The sequence below is a fragment of the Penaeus chinensis genome, chromosome 39, assembly GCF_019202785.1.
Source record: "Penaeus chinensis breed Huanghai No. 1 chromosome 39, ASM1920278v2, whole genome shotgun sequence".
Taxonomy (NCBI): domain Eukaryota; kingdom Metazoa; phylum Arthropoda; class Malacostraca; order Decapoda; family Penaeidae; genus Penaeus; species Penaeus chinensis.
In genome coordinates, this window is record NC_061857.1 from 9,939,749 (window position 1) to 9,942,248 (window position 2,500).

Below are 2,500 nucleotides of genomic sequence, written 5' to 3' on the forward strand. Positions count from 1 at the left end.
CCTCCCTCCTTATCCCTCCCTCCCTATACTTCCTCCCTCTCCCTACCCATCCTTCCTCTCTCTCCCTACCCATCCTTCCTCCCTCTCCCTACCTACCTCCCTCTCTCTCACTTCTCCAACAATTTTCCGCCCAAATACCTGGTCTAATTGAGGCTCAGACGAGGAGGCGCTGCTGTCCAAGTCCATTCTCAGCGACTCCTTTCTCGTTAGGGGCTCATCTGAAAGGTTTAGTTTTTATACGTGATAACTGAGAGAACTACTGCAGGATAAAATGATAAATGATAAATGCAGGGTAATATGATAACTGCGAGATATGATAATAACTGCTAGGGTAATGTGATAAATGCAGGATAATATGGAAACTGCAGGATAACATATTGAATGCAGCATGACATGACAATTGCAGGATACCATATCTACCTCATAACATGATAATTACAAGATAACGGGGTGAAAAAAAAAGAAATAAAATTGACCAGTTAAAGCAAAAGAAAACCAAAAAAAGAGAGAGATAAATAAGCACATCCAACTCACCGAGAGAGAAGAAACCTTCCTGGATGTCCGAACGAGCGCCGACGACATTTATCAGCTCGAGCCTTGAAGTGAGAAGCACAGAAGCCAAGGGCGAGGTGCTTCCTTCTACGTGGAGCTCCTCTGTGCAATCCGCTCGCTCCCACACCGCGTCGCCGAGGGTCAGCTGGCAAGATTGAGTTCTTCTGCAAAATTTTAAAGATTTTTTTAAAATTGTAAATAATAAAAATGGGTTCGGTACGTATTAATGGTGGTCAGGGAGGTGTGTGGGGGAGAGGGAGTGAGGGAGAAGGAGGAGGGAGGGATAGGGGAGGAGCAGAGGGTAAATGTAAGAGAAGGGGGGAGATGGGGAAAGAGGAAAAGAAGGAGAGAGAGAGGGAGGAGGGAAAGAGAGAGGGAGGTAGGGGGAGAGGGAGGGAGGGGAAAGGAAGAGGAGAGGGGGAAGGAAGAAAAAGGAAAGGGAGGGAGGGATGAGGTTGAGACGGGAGAGGAGAGGGAAAAGGAGAGAAAAGAAGAATGAGAGGGAGAGAGGAAGAAGGAAAGGGAGGGGGAGAGGGAGATAGGGGGAGAAAAAAGGGGAAAGGGAGAAGGAAGAAGATGAAGAGGGAGTAGGAAAGGGTAGACACTCATGGTGATTTATGAAGAAAAAAAAAAAAAAGGAAAGCTGCAATTTGTATTATCATCTTCATCATGGCATACTTAATAACTCATCAAATTTGCCCCATTCCACTTGAAAGTATATCCGAAAACTTTTTTTTTTGTTTGTTTAATATCTTGCTTAATACTTACTTTAGAGGTTAAATAAAAGTTATTCTACAAATTATGTTCTATACATTTTTTTTTTTTTTTTTCGTATATAGCTCGGCATTGATGCTAAACGTGCACAAAGATCGTACCATTTTTTTATATTTTGCCTCATTAAGTAATATCGCGCGTAAAGTTTATTTTCAACGATATATTTAAAAAAAATCAAGTTGCTGCATTAACTGTAGTGTTTCTTCTTTATCAGAGAATATGAACGAGGACTGTTAACCGGTTATTAGAGCTTGAAATTATCTGGAAAATGGCCTCGTCAGGGAAATTGCCTCGTTAAGGCGTACTCTCTGTGGGAGTGATTCGTGAGGTTAAGCAAAAGTACGAGAACGTTGATAGACTAAAGTATTAAATAGAAAGATGGAAGACCTTTTCAGTTAGAAGGTCTGAAAAGTGTCAAAGTGCATGGAAAATGTAAGGAAGTGTATACGGAAAGGAATAAGTGTTGAAGTTTATTTTTTCAATCAATAAATTTTACCTCTTACAGAACCCAAACTATTTCTGAGATGTCAGGCCTCGGATTTTTTTTTTTTTTTTCTTCGTGACTGTCTATTTTGTAGTGAAGATGCAATTGATGAGATTTATAAAGTGATCGTGCTTTTACTGACACGGTTCGCGCATGAGCAACGTGGAATGGTAATCTTGTAGATGGCGAGGAATGAACAGTGAGTGGATAATGGATTTCAGTGGTCTCAAATATGGTTATTTTCCCCCTCTCTCTTGAAACAGTAGTAGCAGCAGTGACTAATATTAATATTGTACTTTACTTTTTACTTGATGGAGATCTCATAGCTCATTTTTTTTATCGATGACTTTTATATAATCTAACGAAACACGAAAGGAAATTGTCATTCTTCTCGATTTTCGTCATGAGAAGTAAAAGCATGATTCATTGTCTCTTTAACTATAGAAATTTTGGGGCGATTACGTCCCCCCCCCCCCCCCCCCATGGGACGGTGTGTAAAATTTCTTGCTACATTTTGCAGCAACTCAATCAACTATATATAAGGGTATCAATTAACTTACACCCAGTCATCATTCCTTTTCTCATGCACTCTCAAAATAGTACCCTAAATATAATAAGTCTCTACAATTTACAGTCTCACGATCACCTACATGTTTTTTTTGTTTTGTTTTGTTTTTGGCTTGCTTTTCA

General features: G+C 40.2%; 1 protein-coding gene across 1 annotated transcript in view; it reads right to left on the minus strand.

Moving 5' to 3' along the window:
• The window catches only part of LOC125046842, a 56,732-nt gene that overhangs the window by 40,029 nt on the left and 14,203 nt on the right, over nt 1–2,500 (minus strand). The window contains exons 7-8 of the mRNA XM_047644831.1: nt 535–716; nt 139–218 (exon numbers count right to left, since the gene is read on the minus strand). Of these exons, the coding sequence (XP_047500787.1) occupies nt 139–218; nt 535–716 (262 nt within the window). The remainder of the gene's footprint in view (nt 1–138; nt 219–534; nt 717–2,500) is intronic.